The following is a 17483-nucleotide window of genomic DNA, read 5'->3' on the forward strand; positions in this document are numbered from 1 at the left end:
AGGGTAAAGTTACAGAATAATTGAAATAGCAGGTAAACGAGCATTAAAGGATATCATAAAAACAAATAACCGAGCGTTCAGCCGTGAATATGCCACATTAAATGTGTATGAAGACAGAAAGGAGATAGAGAAGAAAAGAAATAGAAGAAAAGGAAAAGGCAAAGGAAAACATCATCCAGGGAAAAGACAGCAATTTTAACAAAAATCAAGTCTAAACTGTCTGAGCTGTGGGGCCTGTCTGGGTCGCTAGAGGTGTTTCCTCGGACTGATCCTGAGACTCATGCTCTTCGTTTTCTTCTTTGGACGGACTCTCGGGAATGCCGGGAGTTGTCAGCAGGGAATCCTGTTTTTCCAACGGATTCCCGACAGATGACATAAGTGATGCATGGTTTGAACTGTTGATGGTTGAAGATGCCACAGATGTATGGGGCGAAGGTTCAGCATGCGACAGCGTAGGTGCGGACTTTGGATCTAATTCAAATACCGGCGATGGTTCAGCAGGTTGCGCAGGTTGCGCAGATTCGGGATCCTGAATTGTATCACCCTGAAGCTCGCGGGGAACCTGGTTCAGATGTCTAGGCCTCGTAAGACCCGGGGAAGACAAACCGTTCCAGTGTGCCTCCGCCGCTTCGTTATCACCAAGTCCCGGGCCCAAGCTACTCAAATCCGCCAACTCATGTGCCGGCATCTCTCTACCAAGAGATTGTAACCCGCTATGGTCCGGATTCGCTATAGCTTTCGCCACGACCTTCGACTGAGGACGCAGTGTGTCGGAATTCAAAATTCGCAGGAGCTTTTCAGCTTCACGAGGGGGAGGAACGTCGCCATTAGCCAACTGAGGTGTTTTGAGTTTTCGTTCGTAAACTTTCCGGTTTGCGCGAGATCGCTCTACCACGAGTCCAAATTCTGCCGAGACACCTGCAAACAATCCACGCGTCTTCGAGAAGGAATAGAACCCAGATATGCCCCTTGGCCCGGCGATACCTCCAGATTCGGCACTACGGCCCAATCCCAGAGCCAAGGAGAGGTTCACACCCAAGTGAATACATCCTGATTGTATGAATTTTGTGACTGCCTCTTCGGTGCTGAGAACGTATACGAAATCGGTTAACTCGATACCGAGGAGTGCTCCGATTCCGACTCCACCGAGTCCGACAGCAGATGGTGCCGACCAACTACCATCAGGGAGACGAATGACGATCACACCCGAGCCAAATCGTGCACAACCAAGGAACCCCCATCTTGTCATAGTACAAATTATAAGCGCCTAGAGCTGTCAACTCGATTGATCCTGAGCATATCGATATCGCAGATCGCAGATCGCCTACCTTCGCGCGCACGAGCATCTTGCGGGGAATACCGCCATCTCCGACGACTTTGGGGTTGATGAACGAGTCGATAATTCCGGCGGCTTTTTCGCATTCGGCTAGTTTTTTTTACCTTAGCTTTAGCGGTTGACAAGAAAACGAATTTTCTTTCGAATTTCCCTGATCGACGGGGAAACCAGGGATGTCACTTACAGGCAAACGATGAGGGATATGGGTTGTGGATCGGGTTCCTCAGACCCGTCGTGTCCTCTCCGCTGGTGGGCATCGCTTCATGCGCAAAGCGTACCGGTCCCAGTCCAAAAATCAAATGGGATAGATGTTCGAGAAGGATTCCATAGACCACGAATCTCCACGTTCTCAGGAGGGGGTGACACCTTAGCTTTAGTCATTTACGGGGATCCTTTTCATTTGGCTTGGCGCTGCGAGCCGCTTTGTTTACGTACGGGAGGTGTGGGGGCTAAAGTAGATAGACCAATAAAGTGTTCGGTAAACCTTTGGACTGTAATCTTAAAGACCTAATAATAGTGCCCCGTTGCTCGCAAATATTGTAGCTAAAAGGTTGGCGCATTATCCGAATGGGGCCGTTCGCGACTCCGCCCAAACTTAGATCAAATGCATGAAAACAATGCTATTGTATAGCATCAGCTGGCTCAGGCTGTGCGAAGCCATAATGTCTGTATGTCTAAGATCAAGAATGTATTTTTATCTTCTGACGTCATGCTCATGCAACTGATTTAATACGGTACATTCTAGCGAGAGAAGAATGTTAAGGTTGTTCAAGTTGGATACTACAGTATGTAAATATACGGACTGTGGATAAAATAAAGGAAGATAATAAGTTTGAGGTAGGCTATAGTCAAGGGTAGAGTAACATATGGCATGACAGATTCCAGAGTTCACTTGCATGATGGCTTTGATGGCGTCCAATCACTAATTTCCTCGGTCTTTTGATCTTTTAACCTTAGGAGGGTCAAAGGATGGTGATCCTCACGGAAGCCCACGGACACCACAACGAACCTCATACCTATAAGAGTTAGGTCATTCATATCTACCTGGCCTTTCTTCCCATTTTTTTCTTTCAGATGATCCGAAATAACATATCAAATAGTTTGGACATGGGTATTTCTGCGCGACACATGATTCTCATGATCCTTGTCGCGGGCTTTTAATTCCTCGTAGCATCCGATTAAAGCCGAAACCTATTGGTAAGACTCTACGGTGATCAAATATCGAAACTCATTCGGACATCTACCCTGCGCATACCATAGAAACCACGCTTCAACTTCGGCATTTTAAATGTACAACCCGCCCATTCCTGGCCCCCACGTCACTTTCCTAATTGATCCCGATGGTGCGCTCTTGCTGACCACTCAGGAACACTATAGAAGCAAGGTATCCACTCACCTACGAACTATACCCAAGCAATTGAAGAACTCATATTGCGTGGGTACGGAGTACAAAGTATCAACTTGGAATTCTATCGGGTAAACCTGAGACACTCAAACTCCGTCACGTAGATAAATAGCCCGCAATATCCCCTGATCCAATAGTCTACTCAAACATTCTCAATCTTTACCAGTAGCACAAGTTCCTCTAGTCTTTTTTCATACAATGACTTCATCCAAATTCGCCGTGGTAATCTGTCATGGATCCTACCACACCCCAGCTCCCTATCAAGCCTTAATCGACGCGCTAGAGGCACACGGGATCGAAACTCATTGCCCCCAACGACCAACCTGCGACCTAAAAAATCTCAACATCGGCGACCCGAAAAACCCAGACTTCGATCGCCCTCCACCAGAAAACGGCTACCCACTGGCCTCGGAAGATGCCACCACAGTCGGGAATGTCATCGATAAACTGATCTCCGCGAACAAGCTCGTCCTTCTTGTAGCGCATTCATCTGGTGGCTGGGTAGCTTGTGAAGCTGCAATATCAGCACGCCAGGCACCAGTCCGTAAAGCACAGGGCCAGAGCGGCGGTGTCATTGGGATTTTCTTCGTGGGAGCATTCATCATTCCACTTGGAGAATCCATAGATTCGTTTTTTCAACCTAAGGATGGCCTGATCGTGACCCCTATATGGCTTCAACTTTATGCAAGTCCAATGTTGGAACGATATGCCTGTGAAGGGCAGAGCAGAACAAAGCTAATGAAACTTGTCTGTGATATAGAAGTACGGACACGAAGGAGTCGGAACAATTACAGATCCCGTGAAGTACCTGTTCAATGATATTGAGCCTGTTGAAGCAGAGAAATGGGCTGCCGCATTGTCAGCTGCACCAATCCCGAGAAGTCCCTTGACGAATGATTTGTATTCCGGGTTGCCATGTGCTTACTTGGTTCTGGAAAATGACATGACCTTACCCAAGCAGTACCAGGAAGGGATGATTGCTGCTCATAACGCGGTGAATGAGAAACAAATCTCTATCCTTCGATGTCAGGCTTCTCACTCGCCACACATTAGCTGGACCGTTGGACTACGGGATGAAATTGAGAAATTTGGGACACAGGCTTTGGCTGAAGTTTAATTTTATTCATGGACCAATAATATGAATGTAAGAAATTTTCTTTCAAACACCTTGAAATTGTAGTGAATGGGTATCATGGGTGTTTCATTAAGGAGAAAGGTCTGATGTACACATGAATAGTATCTCCAGAGTTCAATCAATCGAGTAATCAAAAACGCTAGAACGCTATCAAAAAGACAAAACAAGTAATATCAAAAGACCACCCTTTTCCATAATTATCCTTGTCTATTTCTATCTATCAGGAAACCTATCGCAAGCTTCAAGGGGAAACAGTCACTGTAATAGGAGGAACCAAAATCGCTGGCGGTGTACGGGGTCGCTCAGGAAGATCATTCGAACCGAGTTTCTCAGAGGTAAGCTTCTCTTCATCAGTAGATGTAGAATGAGCCGGTACTACAGCAAAGCCCTCCTCGTCAGGTTGTGCATTCTTCCATGAAAACACCCGACGAGAGAATCGAGCCACTGGCTGAAACAAAGCTCCCACACCACAAGCAAAAGCATTCCAAAGTCTCAGAACTGGTCTGAGAATGAAAGAAAAGGCCTTAACAATAGCATTGAACACAACCCCAAAATGGCGATCGGGAATGAGACGGAGGACAACGGCCCATGGGAGACACCCGATCGCACAGATCAAACATACAGCCCAGAGAATACCACTGAGCCGGGTTACGCCGAAAGCCTCGCCTCCAACATATACGATCATGACTTGTCCGCCGATCATGATCGCGTTGATACCGAGGAACCAATAGTTTTTGAACATTCCTTCGAATATGTTGAAGCGGTTGTCCAGGCGGCGGTTATTGAATTCGTTGAATATCTGCATCCATACAAATGTGTTGAATACAACCGTAGATAATTGTTTAGAGCGTAGAGCTGGGTCGTCCGTGGCAAGGTGTGATTTGAGAATTTTGTCACCGGCAAAGTAAAGCATGAAGGTAATGGCTAGTTGATAAATAGCCTGACCGAGAATCATCTTCCACATAGTCAATGTGAAGAGGGATGCATTCTTGGGGACTGGTTTTCTGTCCAGAATTTGTTCTGTCGGGGCGTCAGTGGCACTATTTTGTGTTAGTAAATTATTAAGGAAATTCCAATTGATGTTGTAGGATATACTCACAGAGCCAGGGCCGCAAAGGTATCCATGATAAGATTAACCCAGAGTAGCTGCACAGCACTGAGAACACTGCTGTTTGAACTACTGTAAACCGATGACACAAAAGTCAAAGCCACAGCCGTAATGTTGACAGTAATTTGGAACTGCAAAAACTTTGCGACGGCATCATTAACAGCTCGTCCCCAAGAAATGGCAGTAACAATAGACCGGAAGTTGTCATCCAAGAGGATAATCGAGCTAGCTTCCTTAGCAACCTCAGTCCCAGCAATACCCATGGAGAACCCAACATCAGCAGTTCGCAAAGCAGGTCCATCATTAGTACCATCACCAGTAACGGCGACAGTTTCACCGAGGATCTTGAGACGCTCAACGAGAATACGCTTGTCCTCGGGTGAGGAACGTGCTAGGACTTGAAGACGCGGGATGACCTGGTCCATTTCTTCATCGGATAGCTGTCTGAACTTGGGGCCTTCCATCACAAGACCACCTTCAGTTTTGATACCACAGGAAGTGGCAATGGCAGTGGCCGTTGCAATGTTGTCACCGGTTACCATCTTCACTTGGACTCCTGCGGAGTGACACTTGCGAATGGCAGAGGGGACCTCCGGACGAAGGGGGTCTTGAATGCCCACCACTCCAACCCAAGTCATCTCGTGGAAGCTACCATCGAAATCAAAATCGGACGTATCATCTGATTTCTTGGTCTGAGTAGGAGGCCAAGAGCCAAAGTCCCTGTATACAAGACCAATAGTGCGAAGAGATGAGTTCGCGTAGCGATCAATAGTATCCAAAATCGTTTGTTTATCGTCCTGAGAAAGGGAGGCGGTGTATATTGAGCTCTTACAGGCGTCGATATCCGTAATCTGAGTCGTGCAAGCGTTGACCATCAACTCCGAGGCACCCTTGACAAGCAAACGGTATCCAATTACCGGGTGACGGTATACAACGCCCATGCACTTCCGCGCAGAATCAAAGGGAATGACTTGAACGATCTCAGCAGATCCACGTTCTGAAACGAGGTCCATGCCAATATAGTCTTGAGCCATTTGCAGAAGAGCGACTTCCGTCTTACTTCCAACGAACTGCTTGTGGCCATCTTTCTCTTCTTCGAAGGCTGTTGAATTTAAAGCAACGCTTTTGATAACAAGATCCCGCACTGGTGCTGAGAGACTTTGGAAAGCTTTCGAGGTACTCATCGTCTCATTGTCGGTAACCTCTGGTGTGTCCTCAGAAGGCTGACTGAAGCTTTGAGTTGAGCTCCAAGTACCAGCAACGACTGTCATTTTATTTTGTGTTAGAGTTCCTGTTTTATCGGAACAAATAACCGTTGCATTTCCCATCGTCTCACAGGCTCGAAGAACACGGACGAGATTGTTCTCCTTGACCATGCGAGTAGTAGCAAATGCTAGAGCAAGCGTTACAGCCAGTGGGAGCCCCTCTGCAAAGAAAAAAAAACATGATTAGTTCCTGGGATAAATCGAACATGTCGGAGATATAATTGCTTACCTGGAATCGCGACAACAATAACAGTAACGGCGACGATCAAAATATCTACGAACTCCTTGCCCCTGACAGCAGGCGTTGCGTCGTTATTCGGAAGATCAGCAATAAAACGGAACAATAATATGAAGAACAGGATTATTGCGGCACTGAGATAAGTGTTAGTCAAGTTCTGCTGTAGAATGCAATAAGTTGAACGACTCACGCTGAGCCAAGGTATCCAATCCAATCAGCCAATTTCGCAAGCTTCACCTGAAGCGGCGTAGGATCATTAGTTGTCTGCAACGAAAGCATAATCCGACCATATGAAGAGTAAGGCCCAACACTAGTAACCAGATAGGTGCCAACGCCTTCCAAAACCTTGCTTCCTGAAATCAGAAAAGGGTCAAGCTTCTTGGTAGCTCTGCCCTCGATGATACGCTGCCAGACTTCATTGCCGTCTGTCTTCTTCATTTGATCTGATTCACCAGTAGCAGATGATTCGTCGCATTTGATTCCGTGTCCTGAGATAAGAATACCATCGGCAGGAATAGAGTCTCCTGGTTCCAGGTGGAGCACATCGCCAACGGTGATATCATATACGGAAATCATCATTGACTTTCCCGAACGGACGACTTTGACTTCACGATCATCGTTCTAGAAGCAGAAATGAATGTTAATAGAGCTCGTGGACTTCGTAGTACAGATCGGTACTTACCCTTTTGTTCAACTTTGCAAATTGTCTTTCCTTCTGCCAGTCATTGACAGCGGTGACGACGGTGACAATCAAAATCGCCACACAGATAGCAACACCCTCCACCCAGTCCACACCAGTACCACCAGACACAGTCTCATAAATACCCAATGACAAAGACACAATAGCAGCAATAGTCAACAAAATAATGATTTTATCGTTGTAAGCGATCCAAAAAAGTTTCAAAAAGCTCGCTGACTTTCTCGCCGGCAGTTTATTTTGACCAAATACACGAACCCGATCCTCATACGGTTCACCACCACCAACAGACACCGGCGCCGATGACTGAGCTGAGATAATCTCATTCTCTTCAACGGGCGCCTTGCTGATAGATGGTCGTCTGTCATATAAAGGAGGAGTGACCTGCTGAAAGTCGACTGTACCAGCTAATCGACCTTCATCAACAGATAATCCAGCCCGTATATCTGTCCGCAGACCACACTCAAGGCCTTGCAAGCCACCCAAGGCATGAAAGGCGGCGAGGGATTTTGGGTTCAGCATTTTGTTAAGTTGGCCCGGTGAGAACGCGAAGCGATTCTCGTCGACGTGAAAATCCGCTTCATCTCGAGCATCTGGTGTTAAGGCTTCGGATAACGGGACATCATCATAGACTAATGAGTTGTTGATATTGTAGTGGGGCATCGTGCTAACATCGGAGTTGGCTCTAGAGCGAGCTGTTGTATCTGTATTTGAAGTGAATGAGCCCGATCGTGGACGGAGAGTATCCCCATCAATGGAGAGGGAATGTCCACGATGTGAGGCGTGATGAACGCTCAGATGATTTGAATCTTGATTCCATGCCATATCTGTTGATACAGGTGAAGTCGGGCTATGATTATGATCTGTTGGACCAGACCATGATGAAGAAGCTGCAGCAGATGAAATAGATAATGAACGCTGATGAGATGAAAAATTGTTAGTACGGGTATGTTCACTTATTTTCCTTACCGCCGGCCTTAGTTTCGGATTTTGAGCCATATAGTACATACCTCTCTTCCTGAAGTATTTGTTACCACAATTGGGCTTAAAAATGACCCTTGATGGGGTGAGTTGCTGTTAGAAGACATGAGATATGATAGGCCCTAGCTTTCCCCTGCAGGTATGCAATATGAAAACGGAATCTTCAGTCTTGTTTGAGGAGGAAGGCTGTTTCAAATGAACCCCGGGAACTAGACGCCTGTTATGACCATGAGATTTTACAGAAGGAGGCTGTGTACAAAGAATGCCTAGACCGCCCAGACACGATAGAGCCGAACTTGGATAGAGCGTGGAGAGTTCGCTAAAACAAGAAGATGCCAAGCTGAGAGAATTATATGATCCACAACTCTGTTGAGAAAGCCAGCGGTTATAACTCTGTATGTAGAGGTCTAAGAGTGAGAAAAGCGTGTCATCCGAGCTGATCATTTCAAGATGACGTTTCGACCGATGCATAGCCCTCTACGAAGTACATTCCCAAGTCACACTAGGCGACCAAACACGGCGACTAATACGATTTTCGTTGTAAAATGCTACTGTACCTAAGCCTAGGTAGAGGGGCTAAGGGGCCAAAAGGATCTAGTTACTTCTCTCGGTTAGAAAAGATACATAGTCAACCAGGATGAAGACGACACCTGCATGGATCTACCAGCACGGACATATTGAGGAATTTAGCGCCGACAGGTTTTCTCTCAAACACAGCTTATCCATTGTTTCTGATCCGGGGCAATGGATCCGCTAGAGGAAGATACTGCGAGAGAGAGGCCAATTGGACGACGACTCAATACTTGGGCCGATGGAACACTTCGAGCTTGCCGCCGGTGTGGAGTGTTTTTGGCTTGCTGCGCCTCATCTGAAAAGCCAATGACTGGCCAGAGCCAGAGGACCCCTCCCAAATGTATGCGTCAGATAAAGTAAAACTTATCATGTGCATGATTGTCTTTTTGAGGAGCAAGGAGGCGAGAATTTGTTGGGGATATCCTGGCGGTTCTAGAGATGAGCGGAGGTCACGCAGGTGGTGAATCGGACTGGATTGAGATGATCCCTGCGATCTGAAGCATGATTGGAAGTAATCTAGTTTGCTTCTTGTTTTTCGATTTTACATGCAAGTAGATAAAAGTATTCAAAGTAATTGTTTTTATTGGTGGGAAGTCGGGAATTCAGGAATATGTGCAAGGGTTGCCATTTCCGACTCCTGATTTCGGCCACTGAGCGTCTAGCGATTTCCTTCTGCAAGGACAAAAGCTGGAGGCTGGGTGGAGGCTGGAGATCGCCACCAGCCACATTACATGTGGCTTAGATGTGTGGCAATTAAGCTCGTGGCTCGTGGCGGTGCGGGTCAGGTGATTTCAATCTATGTACTCACTTTCCAAGGTTACTGGCAACGTAACATTTTAAGCCTCGATGTACCCGGGCGATCATGATTTGAGTGGCTCAAAAGGAGGCTGTACTTAATTAAGCTTGTGGCAAGATGCCGGGATGGTATGGTGTGTAGCCTATCTAGGCAGCACAGCACAAGGCAGTTCCAATAATAATCTATACGGTTCACAGCCTCCTTCTAGGCTGCCAACAAGAGTTGAAGATTCGAGTATTAGATTATCCTAGATTTATCCATAAATTAAAAGTATGGGCAAAGAGGAGCCCCCTAAGCTAGATTGATCCATGACCTTTGATATGAGACGACATAAAACAAGACAAAAAGAGATTCATGGCAAAGGTACCAGAGTGAGGGGATCAGAGAAAGGGTATCTATAGAAGAAATGAACAGAAAGTTAACAGAAAACAGATGAACAAGATGAAAAGACAGTATTAGAGACAGGAAACGCTCAGAGAGCAACAAGTGACAAGATGAAAAGAACAAGTTAAATCGACAACAAATGCAACAGAATGATATCCGGTGATAAAACAATGAAGATCATCGGACTCAACAAAAAAGGCGCTCAAATGGTTCACGGCCTAGGAGCAAAGTTGACACTTTCAGCATCCCATAAAATACATCGGCTTTTTGGTTTTGGTTCGTATCACGTATCCCGTATCTCGAAGAAAATAGGCGTGTCGATCACAGATCTAAACTTTCCGTGAATCGACTACCACGACTTCCATCAAAACTTGGAAGACTCCGACCCAGCGAGTCCGGTCGTTGTACAGGTACCGCACTTTGAGGCTGCGGAATCGGTTGCGCGGGGTTGACCGTAGTAGGTATGCCGGAATGCACTGAGCTGGAGACGGGGAGTTGTACCTTCGAAGGCCGTGCCGGGGAGGAGTTTTCATCCGCTTCCCGAGTGTAATTTGTATCTAATGGAGAACCAAACGGTGATGCTGGAGGTGGACCATGAAAGGAGGGTGAAGAGAGAGGCCCGCCGGTTGGTGACTGGGGAGATAATCCGATTAAGCAGTCAGGGATGGTGGGGGAATCGCCATCTAATCTACCGCCGTATCCATCTCCGCCATGAGTGAGAACGGGCGCGATCTTGCGACCGGATATCTTTTGGAATCCGCGTTCGCTGGAGCTGGAATCGATGGTGCTTTCGGTTCGGGTTGTCATGGTTGATTGACGCCAGCGTTTCATGAATGCAGGGGCGAAATAGGATGCAGTCAATACGCTCGATGGTCTTTCTCTTTCGGAGATTTCCCGTGTGCCTGCGGCTCCGGCTCCAGCTCTGGCATCGCTGGATGGGAGAGTTTCTGTTCCTCTGCCTTTGAAGAAGCGTTGGAGATAACCCCGTCGACGAAGGGCGTAGAGGACGAATACCAGGATGAACGCCAGACCTGCAACACTGCCTACGACACCGCCCACGATTTTAGATGTGGTCGGGTCGATGGCAGGCCCTGAGCCTGAGGACCCGGTACTTGTTGATGAGCCCGATCCACTGCCTGATCCACTGGTGGTGCCGGTTTGCTCAGGTCCTCCATATATATCTGAAGATGAGGAAGGCGATTGGGATGTCTCCGACCAGTAATATGAGGTAGAAGATGAACTGGACGACGGAACATAAATGGAAGTTGTGATTGGCGCAGTCGTAGGAGCCCTAGTGGTGCTTGCAAAAGAAACTAGCGGCGTCGAAGTATGAGGCTGAGGCTGAGAACTTGTCGCAGGGGATACCCGGGGAGACGAAACGGGTCCTCGCTGCTTGCTTGTGCCAGTGTATTGAGTAGCGGAAGATGTAATCGATGTAGTGGGTAGATCAGCAGGTGATGTCGCCAACAAGGAACTGGTCGTTGCAGAACCCTCTGAAATTGTCAATTCACCGAAAGCCGAAGCTGAGATTGTCATCGGAAAGTCGACTCCAGACGATTGCCAGAGAGTTTGAGAGCTAGGATCAGTGATTTGCAAAACGGTTTGAACAATGGTTATCGCATCCGCCTCGTCGTCTGTATCAGCTTGTCGCTTGATGAGCGATTCTTCCGATGTATCGTCTGGACAAGTCGTACTCTGCAACGGATCACACGGATCAAGTGTTGAAAGGGTTTCGTCACTATCCGGGGAATGATCTGTGTCGTCCGAATTGCCCGCTTCGCTATCTTCTTGCTCCTGTCGATGCTTTGCATTTATGATCCTGCTGATCCGAGAATGGCGGTGTCCATGGCGGGACATGGTGTCGAAAATCGTACAAATAGAAGAGGACAAACAAAGGGTTTTGTTTTGTGGTGAATCCTCACAGAGGCTGGGGCTGGGTCGACCAGCACAATTGCGAATAGAAGAATAGTATTTTGGTGGTATATTTGTTTTCTTTTGCGTTGGTCGGTAGAGAGTGACAGCCGGGTCTTGCCCGCTAAGCTAACCTCGACAGAACGAGGGGGCTCAAATCTTCCAACAGTAGAGATGAATGAGCCAAAGGTGGTAATTCCAGCGAGTCAAAGAGGTAATTCCAGCAAATCAAGTGACGACAATGAGTGGATGTTGGTTGGAATAAACAACACAACAGATAGATTTAGTAATGAGTGAATGGCATTCGACAGCCTAAAAGTACCCAGTGGGTTAGTATCATGAGACTCTGCCGAAAATCAAAATGGTTGCTGGTTGCTATGGAGCATCGATATCATATTGATTCTTCTTCTTTCAATGCCATAGCATCCTATCTCCCACCCCACCGCACACGTACCTGATGATAAAAAAAAGGAGCGACGAAAAGAACGAAAATGAAGAAAAAGACCGCGCGGCCTAGTCCATATTGAGCGTTGCAGAATATCTTTCTCCCCAAAGGATATAGAGGTTGAATCGGGTGAGAATCAGTGTCGGACCCCCGGGGCCTAACAGGTCAAATGAGTGAAATGACAAGACACACGCACTAGGCGGTTGTGACACTCGAGTTTGATCACTGATGCCTTTGGGGCTGCTGAGGCAGTTACTCGGATGAGTATGTCTGGCAGTGGGGGGAGAAAGAGGGAAAGAAGAAAAAACGAGACAAGTGGAACGGCCAGACCCAACTCTCCCCTATCGACACTAAGTGACCCGCGTGGATGACGAACTAGCCCGACGGGGCCGGGAGGGCTTAACACAGGCCCTAACCGTCTTAATAATAATTATAAGGAAACGAGGGAAAAGGTTGGTATTTCTGCGATCAATTGGAGCAGGCTCAAGATTCCTGTACTATGTCTACACGCGAAAAGCAAAACATCTTTGTTTATTTATGATTATTGACCGACAATCATGACGCTCTTCGCAGTGAGGAGAACTTCGAGTCTCGAAAAAGGAATAGTGATGCTGCAGGTACACGAGAAAATCAGCCAATCAGAATGCAGAAGTGGAGACCGCCCAGGTTCTGGCCAGCCACTGTCACCAGCACTAAACCTAATACGGACTAGTCTCCCACGCAGGTTTAATTAGCGATTTGTAGTACAGATGTTTGACCCCGTGACCAGTTGACTTGCCCAGGTGCTCTACTGTGGACTAGTACTTGTCAGGTGCGGGATCAGCAAGGGAAAAACCACTCAGGCCCCGGTGTTGCATCATGTACTCCGCACAGAGCACATAGTTCAAATCCACACTACTATTTTTAAGGCCTACCATGAATCTAGCTCGGCTAGTGGATGTGCAGCCAATGATAATTAGTTTGTGAAACGATGAAATAGGTACACGGGTAGGTACCACAGGTAACAGTTGGATCCTCTGCTCTTCTTGGTTCTTTCTCGCTGTACTTCTCAATAATTCCGCAGGTACATTCCACTCTCTACTCAACGAGTATCATCCACAGTGATGGGGGGTATTTAGTAAAAGGAGACGCTTTCTTTCGCGCTACACCGGGGCCCAGTTCCGCGTGCGTGTTTAAAATGTCTCCAAATCATCGGCCGCACCCTCCTCGCCCTCAGCGGGGATCTCGAAACCGTCCTAAAAATAGTCATTAGCCACAAATCCCAATTCACAAGCGAACACAGCAAGAATGCAAACCTCGTCACTCACCTCAGTAGAGTAAAGAATGCCCTGGATGTGCTTCACAAGCGTATCCTCCTCCTTCTCCAATTCCGGATCGGCCTCGATGGCACTTTGAAGCAGCAGCTCGATATCACGCAGTTTAGCGAAATAGAAGTCGCGCTCCTTCTCAAGACCGGCAATCGCCTCCTTCTGAGTCGCAACCTCCTGCTGCAAAGCAGCAGAAGGAGCACCACCACCCGCGGTAGCAACACGGGGGCGGGCAGCACTGGTAGTAGTTGGGGTCACTCCGCGTCGTGAGCCTGCGGAGGGAGCACGAGCAGCTGGGGCACCAGCGGGGGCACCTGAAGCCCTTCGTCGACCGACGGCATCATAATCACCACCGGGGTAGTGCTGGTCCCAGTATCGCTTGGTCCACTGGAGGAACTCCAAGTTGTCCTGCATGCGGCATTTGGTAAGGGATTGGACGGGGATAGGCTTGTTGACGGTGTGGCGCGCAAAGACGTCTAGACGAAAAGAGAACACGTCAGGAGACTGCGGACGAGATTATTGAGCGTGGGATGGGATCATGAAACGTACTCTGCAGGACCTTGAAGTTTTGCAAATAGGCATATTCGGTGTTAACGTTGAACTTAACCCGGGCCATGGGCACGTCCACTAGACAGACACAAATTTCCCCGCATTAGCATTTTCCATCTAGCTTTTTTCTTTCGCCTTTTTTGGCCGTCCTAGCACTTGACCGCTAGTCGGGCATTGTTACAATCGGGATCGAACTCACTGAATATGGAATCAAAGATTTGGCATAGTGCAGCACTGTGTAGGGACACCAAAGTTCCGCGTCAGCCCCGAAATTCTATCATCGATTCTTTGTCCTGCTTCGGTGGGAGGGAGGGGGGTTGTCGATCTATCATACCCGGTTCCGCATTGCTCAATCTTAGTGATGTTCAACTGGAGAAGGTTGTTCAACCAGCTGAGAAGTTCTTGTCTATAGATTAAATCTGGTTAGTTCTCTATTTCGATGATTTTTAGGAATGTCCCATCGATAGGGGGAAAGAAGCCGAACCGGGATTCACCCATGGTGGGGTAGTGGTAGCCGTAGCCGGAATTGTGAAATAAAGACGGGGAGGGGGGTGGAGAAAGGGAGAGATTCAAAAAGAATGATATTTAAGGAGAATAATTCGCAAGATCAGGGCCTCTTCCGGGATCTTCCTGTCTGTGTTGATGCAAAACAACGATGGGATTGTTTTGATGCCAAAATCCACGGATCACAGTGGCGCTAGCAACTGCAGCGGCCAATCACGCGTATCTTACCTCATCATATCGATTGACGCCTAATTCTTCAGGCTCGATACTCTGAGCCACCTACAAAAGCCAACATATTATTTAGTTCTTTATAAACCCAATGAGGTATGAGTGATTCCGGTGTAGTGCTCCCGAAAAAGATTGATTTGGTGTATATATAACAATCCAGTGCAGCGATTTGTTGCGAATGAATATCAAAAGGGAAAAGCAAGTCTATACCCCAATTTCCAGCCTGGTATATCCCGAAGGACCCGAAGTAATGAATTCAAAAAGAAAAAGATGTACCAACTCCCCAAGTCCATTCATAGATGCCAGCCCATTTTGTTCCCCCAAAGCCAATGACATGAGAAACACGCTAAAATAGAAAAGAATGAATATTATATAATATGAGAATATACGGAGAATCACTCCTCCAATAGATCGATTCCATCGAGACCGTAGCCAAAGTCCATGATAACGGCCCGCGAGTCTTGGCTAGTCGCGACGATTCGCCGGTAGTCTGACTGAACGTTCAACATCCAGCTAGTAGTCCATCCTGGGAGATCAATAGATAGCTCGCCAGAGTCTGTGTCGAACACCTTGACACTCATATCGTAGCTACCGCTCACGATGCGTTTGTTCATGCTGTCCAAGTGGAGTGAACGGATCAATCCAGAATGACCACGGAGGGAATTGACCAGTTCACCCGTGTTGGCATCAAATTGGTAGATGGTCTTGTCATTACCACCTGTCAAGATAGTTCGACCATCATCGCTGAATTCAACGCAGGCCAAGCCACGGTCCTTGCTAGGGAACTCCTTGACACAATGGCCGGACTTGACGTTCCACAGCTTGGCCACACCGTCGCCGCTTGCTGACACCACAAGATCTCCCCGCAATTGTACTGCGTTCACCGGCCCGCGGTGACCCACAAGGTTCTTCAGGAGCTCGCCAGTCTTACGATCCCACACACAGATTGTGCTGTCCTTAGAGCAAGACACGATGTATCGATCATCGAAACATACATCCAGCACACCCGCGGTGTGGCCAGCAAGACGACGGATCGGCTTGTAATCTTTCTTGATATCCCATACAATACAAGTGTAATCGGAGGATCCAGTGACCATGATTTCTTCATCAAATCGCAAGCAAAGAATCGAAGCGCTGTGGTAGTCTAGCGTTCGGTCCAGTGGGGCAATTATGTTCTCCAAGGGGGTCGACGGAGGGCAAATGGTCAGAAAGGGAGATTTTCCTGTGGCTTGCTGGGCCGGGTTGTTCACTTGTCCAATTCCGGGGAGGTCGCCTGGAGGGGGGCCAATGACCTTTAGACAAGGCCAAGGATAGTGAGCACTCCACACACGGATGGTGCGATCACGAGATCCAGTAATGATTTTATCTCTGGATACGGAATTATTATTTGCGTGTACGCAGTATGGCTTGAATCAGCAATGTGAACTTACTCGTCGAATTGTGCGCAGTATACACTGTCCTGGTGTCCGTGCAAATAAATGGCAGCAGCTTTGCCTTCTTTCCAACGCTGATCAAGAGCACGTCGGACCAAAAACATGCGCTTCCAGTCCTGGTTCGGGATAGACTTGCCCACGCCAGCCGGCTGCTTTCTCTTAGTCGCAGTAGAGCTAGCCGGGCGGCGGGGATAAGCGGCACGGAAAACTGGTTTCCAGACATGAGGCGACGATGCCTCATAATGCCAAAGATTTGAGACCAACTCAGCGTTCAGCAAAGATGAAGGGTCCAAGTATGAAAGAATGTGGGTCATGATTTCAGCAGGCAAATAAGAAGCGGGATCTATAAACCAATTAGCCATTTCACTCGCGCTTGCAAACAACGAAACTTCAAATCATGTACTTACCAATGCGCATGATATCTAATTGAGTATCGGAATCAGAACGATCGCGCAAGTCGATCCCGATGCCACTCTCTGAATCCTGCGTCACTTGCGTATCGAGAGTCTTGCCCTGCTCTATCCGAGCTAGCTCTAATCTAGCTATTTCCATCTGTTCATTCTGGGCAGCGGCAGCAGCTCGAGCTGCTGCACCAGAAAACCTATCATTCGGTACGATGGGCGGCTCCAATCCATGGCCCGGGATAGGAGCGGGAACTGCCCCTGTGGGTACATAAAAGCCCTGTAGCGCAGAGACGCTGTTGAGGGATGGGCGTCGATTGACACTAGGGCTCTTAGCCCATTCTCGAGGCTGCACAATCCAGTTTCCTGACGCAGCACTGCGCTTGTGTGCTGAGTGGCCAGAAAGGTGGTAGTGGCCTTCTTTGTTTTCATCCTCCACCGTCACATGCAAATTGTGCTTTGACGATTTATTGCGAAGAGTGACCGACAGGCGGCGTCCGAGCGCTACCAAACCATCCACCGGATGGCACAAGCTTGAAAAACTTTTGGCTGCACGACGTCGGGGCACCGCCTGTACGGTAGGCTCGATATCCTCCAGAGCGGAGTCATTAAGATCACTGTCGCAGCACGCTCCAGCCAGGGCAAAGTCTTGCCACTGATCGAATGTGAAGTTCTTGGGGAGTGTAACTGGTTGAACTGCGGTTCGGGCGCGTGGGCGAAGCGATAGCGAAGGGTGTCGCCTTGTGGAGGTGGTGTTATCTCGTGGCGGCATGACGTCGGTTGTCGA

At 48.0% G+C, this 17483-nt stretch overlaps 6 protein-coding genes across 6 annotated transcripts; 1 reads left to right on the forward strand and 5 right to left on the reverse strand.

Moving 5' to 3' along the window:
* Positions 1 to 211: 211 nt before the first annotated feature.
* Positions 212 to 1593, reverse strand: N7478_009849 (uncharacterized protein; the record flags this gene model as incomplete). The annotated part of the gene is made up of 3 exons (XM_056926063.1): positions 212 to 1267; positions 1329 to 1426; positions 1521 to 1593. 3 exons carry the CDS (start codon positions 1591 to 1593, stop codon positions 212 to 214), a joined length of 1227 nt encoding a protein of 408 aa, XP_056775433.1.
* A 1346-nt stretch (positions 1594 to 2939) lies between these two features.
* N7478_009850 (alpha/beta hydrolase) lies at positions 2940 to 3858 on the forward strand (the record flags this gene model as incomplete). Its single annotated transcript, XM_056926064.1, is given in 2 exon segments — positions 2940 to 3488; positions 3502 to 3858. The coding sequence occupies 2 exon segments, from the start codon at positions 2940 to 2942 to the stop codon at positions 3856 to 3858; spliced, it is 906 nt and encodes a 301-aa protein (XP_056775434.1).
* A 259-nt stretch (positions 3859 to 4117) lies between these two features.
* Positions 4118 to 8183, reverse strand: pmcB (putative calcium-translocating P-type ATPase(PMCA-type); the record flags this gene model as incomplete). Its single annotated transcript, XM_056926065.1, has 6 exons — positions 4118 to 4916; positions 4976 to 6410; positions 6479 to 6621; positions 6678 to 7108; positions 7170 to 8102; positions 8154 to 8183. The coding sequence occupies 6 exons, from the start codon at positions 8181 to 8183 to the stop codon at positions 4118 to 4120; spliced, it is 3771 nt and encodes a 1256-aa protein (XP_056775435.1).
* A 2056-nt stretch (positions 8184 to 10239) lies between these two features.
* N7478_009852 (uncharacterized protein) lies at positions 10240 to 11775 on the reverse strand (the record flags this gene model as incomplete). Its single annotated transcript, XM_056926066.1, has 1 exon — positions 10240 to 11775. One exon carries the CDS (start codon positions 11773 to 11775, stop codon positions 10240 to 10242), a length of 1536 nt encoding a protein of 511 aa, XP_056775436.1.
* Positions 11776 to 13446: 1671 nt separating this feature from the next.
* On the reverse strand, positions 13447 to 14197 carry eb1 (microtubule-binding protein BIM1; the record flags this gene model as incomplete). The annotated part of the gene is made up of 3 exons (XM_056926067.1): positions 13447 to 13509; positions 13582 to 14057; positions 14131 to 14197. 3 exons carry the CDS (start codon positions 14195 to 14197, stop codon positions 13447 to 13449), a joined length of 606 nt encoding a protein of 201 aa, XP_056775437.1.
* Positions 14198 to 15257: 1060 nt separating this feature from the next.
* On the reverse strand, positions 15258 to 17468 carry N7478_009854 (F-box/WD repeat-containing protein; the record flags this gene model as incomplete). Its single annotated transcript, XM_056926068.1, has 3 exons — positions 15258 to 16230; positions 16293 to 16638; positions 16703 to 17468. 3 exons carry the CDS (start codon positions 17466 to 17468, stop codon positions 15258 to 15260), a joined length of 2085 nt encoding a protein of 694 aa, XP_056775438.1.
* Between the last annotated feature and the right edge of the window lie 15 nt (positions 17469 to 17483).

Source organism: Penicillium angulare (genome assembly GCF_028827245.1).
Source record: "Penicillium angulare strain IBT 27051 chromosome Unknown utg000007l_segment0_segment0, whole genome shotgun sequence".
In the NCBI taxonomy this organism is placed as follows: Eukaryota; Fungi; Ascomycota; class Eurotiomycetes; order Eurotiales; family Aspergillaceae; genus Penicillium; species Penicillium angulare.